We start from the raw sequence: 3,663 nt of genomic DNA, 5'->3' as shown, positions 1-3,663 counted from the left end.
CACCGATAGATCCACCGCCACTGGAACCAGCGCCGTACCTTAACTTGTCCAGATCCGTAAGACTCGAACCTCGTCTAACACGAAGGCGGGAACCAGTTACATTCGAACGATTGGAGAAAACTTGCTCACGATGTATATCCGCCTCACTGGCCGCTTGGCCTTTCCTACTACGCATCATTTTAAACATTTGTATTTAGTTAAACACCGTACCGTACTAACGTTTACACTTGTACTGAAATGTTACCTGAAGTGAAACTTAATTTGCATATAGATAGCAGATAGGTGCGCGCGCGTCGTGTTATTAGGGCCATGGCCGCCCGCAGGATGTCGCTATCAAGTCCTTGTGAACTTCCGTTGCCACTAAACAAAACGTATTGCAAACGTTTTTTCCTAAAGATGTTAACTGGTCCGAGGCTTTTTACAAACTGAACGAAGTATAGTTTGATATGTATAGCTGGAGTAAGTCAGTTGAACTAATGAGGTGATCGGGTTCAAAGCGTCACGGGACTCAGCGGGCGGGCGGGCCACTTAACGTATAGCCATGTTAAGCAATGGATGTCTGAGACTGCAAACGATTTTTTTATAAATCATTCGTTATTTAATGTGTTTTCTTGTTATTATAAATAAATATATAATTTAATCAATTAAAGTTATATCGAAAACGTTCAATAGACATTATTTAAGTTAATAAAACAAAGAATCCATCGACAATTCTGTCTATCACAGTCATTAACGTTAAATGTTTACTAGGACCGTCTCTTATTGTCATTTTAGTACGAAATACCTATACGAATGGTAATTCATTGACTAAGTATGTTCATAACGCTATTAAATGTTAACAAAGACATTGCCACAAGAATAAAATGCGGTGGCAAGTTTTAAATCGTAATGGGATACAACATAAAAAATGTAAGTTTTGCTTGTTAATTAACGTTAAAATAACTAAACTGTTCAAGAAGTGGAAAAATATTTTTTATCCAAAAGTCGAAAACATTCAAAATCGCCCTTATCTTCAAGGTTATTCATTAAGGGGTCGGCGTCATGCGGCGAAATAACAGCATTTTCACATTTGCGGTACGTAAGCCACATTCAGTCCCGACAGGGGGCAGCACTATAGCTTGTCCTTAGATGCCTTTATATTATTACGAAATGTGCTTCGTTATGCTCCGATTAAATAAATAATATGCTACAAGACGGATCATTACCACAAATTTAATAAAATGTAGATTTATAATCCTTTTTTTCTTTCTCTGGACCGAATTGGATCGTACTCTTTCACTATTAGGGTTAAAGATAATACGTTATACAACATGCATACGTCTGCGACTAGATTTCAAAGTTACGTATGCAGTCAACCAGTCCATACTGGGCTAGTGTGGGTGACTACAAACTCATCTTTAACTTGAGTAGCCTTCGATCAACTAGAGGGTGACATATAAGAGCTGAAGTCGATGAAGGATTATAGAATTCAATAATTTATCGTTGTACATCGTTATTTTAAATTATATAGTGTTAGATATTTCCACAAATGACTTCCTTTAAAATATAGACGGATGGCCATATTAACAATACTTGTAAATTACTTTAAAACACACAAACTGAACTCGAATGCGACAACGCAGATATATCGAACGTTCCGTTGTGACGACTAATAAAACTTCACCCCACTATTCCTTCCGTTTCCTAATATTTTCCTAACAATATTGTTGTTTCAAATAAAGATGACGCTGGCGCTCTCTCGTGTCGGAGGCCAAGACCCACTACGGTTCGCTGCGCCAACGCAATAAGTAAGTAAATAAAGAAAGAATACAGAATACATCAAAAGTAGTTAAAAAGCTAACAGTAGAAAATAAAAGCAATTGGTTAATCAGTGGTGAAATTATAAATCTCAAAAACATTAAAACAGAATTCGTGGGCTAAATAGTAATGCATTTTAATGTAAATTTGCCGATGTAATTTATACAGTTATATTTTGTTATCATAATAGTTCATTACACTTATGTACCAGATATTCATATTGATTTTATAGGATTTTAACGAAGCTTAATTATCGTATCCAGTTAATAAATAAATATTGGACGCATGCGGCGCTGTAACAGGTTTAGTAGATGTTTTTATCTCTGTTAGTTAATTTACCTGAATAAATTGATTTGGTATTATTGCTTTTTAGTACTTTTGAAATAGAATCTTCAGCTATAAATAATTTGCAGTCTTTTAATTGGTTTAGTTTAGTGTTTTTCTTTTGTTGTGTTGGGGACACTTTCCCCAACACAACAAATAACCAAAAATGACCAAAAGCTCTCAATTTCATGCCACAGTCAATTTGTTAGAGAAAAAAGTACTTCAGTGTAGCTTGTTTAATGGTCAATGATGAATGTTCAGATGGAATAAACCGACGTGATTAACAACCGTACCTAAATTACATAAAAACACACAAAGATAATGTTATTTCTCCATCAATATTAATAAAATAAATAAAACGTGACGAAATAAACATTAAAATAACGCAATTATTATTCGATAAATCAACGTACATTTATATCGTCACAAATATAAAAATTGACTCACATTTAGCTGCATGACGATCTTGTTATACGCTCGATGCCACCGTTGTTTTGGCGTCAGCTTCGGCTGCTCCGGCTGGAAATCCAACTGTTCTGCCTTTTCCCTTTCTTCGTCTTCTTGGAATACCGTATCATCTTCGTTATACGCTTCATCAACTTCATTGAACTGTTCTTCTTCGAACTTCTCGGTTTCCTCTCTATAGGCATCATCTCTATCATGAAAACTTTGTTCCTCATCCTGGTATTCAGAACCGGGCTCGTCGAACGAATCTCTAGGTTCTTGGAATGTATCAAACTCCTCTGGAACTTCATGATATGTTGTGCGTTCATCTTGAAATGTCACTTTTGACTTATCACTAGTGGCTTCTGAAAAAGAATGATTTATCAAATAAAAACTATTCATCATTTTCCCATCATATTTTCGAATTGCAAAACATTGTATAACTTACCTTCTTGTGTGGTAGGGACGGGAAATTTATCTTCAACTTGAACAGAACTTTGTGAAGTCTTTCGATCTGGTATCGATGGTGCTTGACTATGGTAACTGTCAACCGAAGGCTTGCGCATTTGCGAAAGTGTCCTCGTAGGGGAGGCAGTCTTTTTTATGCTCGGACTTGAAACCTCTGGTGCATGACTTTCTGTGTCCATTTCTTCTTGAATTGTATCATGAATGTACTCATCATCATGATACCTGTCTAAAGAAGTTCTATCTCGGTCTATGCTTTGATCTAATTCAGTCTTTTGGTACTCTTCTTCGTAGGCACTTTCGTCAAAACTCGATTGGGTAAAGTCCTCCGGTGCGTCTGGCAACGTCCTTGTTCGTCGCACTGAAGGTCTTTGTATAGATTCCTGTCTCCTAAGTGATGGTGTTCTTGGTAAGACAGGTGTACTTGTTGTTGTAGCGGCAGTAACTGTTACTGATTTTGGCACTTCGGGGACGGATGTAGTAACGGGAGCTGTAGTACACGTAAATGGGGTTGCGGGAGCTAGTGTTGGTGTCATTTGACTAACAGAAGTTGTAGTTGCTTGTGCTGTTGTTGTTGGTTGACTTAGTGAAGGCGGAGCAACAGCGGCGGCGGCAGCTCCAAAAAAGCTACCT

The 3,663-nt window shown here is 37.2% G+C and overlaps 1 protein-coding gene across 1 annotated transcript in view; it reads right to left on the bottom strand.

Moving 5' to 3' along the window:
• Positions 1-2,544: 2,544 nt before the first annotated feature.
• Positions 2,545-3,663, bottom strand: part of LOC106104730 (ras-interacting protein RIP3-like) — a 2,895-nt gene continuing 1,776 nt past the window's right edge. The window contains exons 5-6 of the mRNA XM_013284861.1: positions 3,014-3,661; positions 2,545-2,930 (exon numbers count right to left, since the gene is read on the bottom strand). Coding sequence (XP_013140315.1) covers positions 2,545-2,930; positions 3,014-3,661 — 1,034 coding nt within the window. The remainder of the gene's footprint in view (positions 2,931-3,013; positions 3,662-3,663) is intronic.

The sequence above is a fragment of the Papilio polytes genome, unplaced genomic scaffold, assembly GCF_000836215.1.
Source record: "Papilio polytes unplaced genomic scaffold, Ppol_1.0 DF823399.1, whole genome shotgun sequence".
NCBI classification, from domain to species: Eukaryota; Metazoa; Arthropoda; class Insecta; order Lepidoptera; family Papilionidae; genus Papilio; species Papilio polytes.
This window is presented reverse-complemented; position numbering and strand designations above follow the sequence as displayed.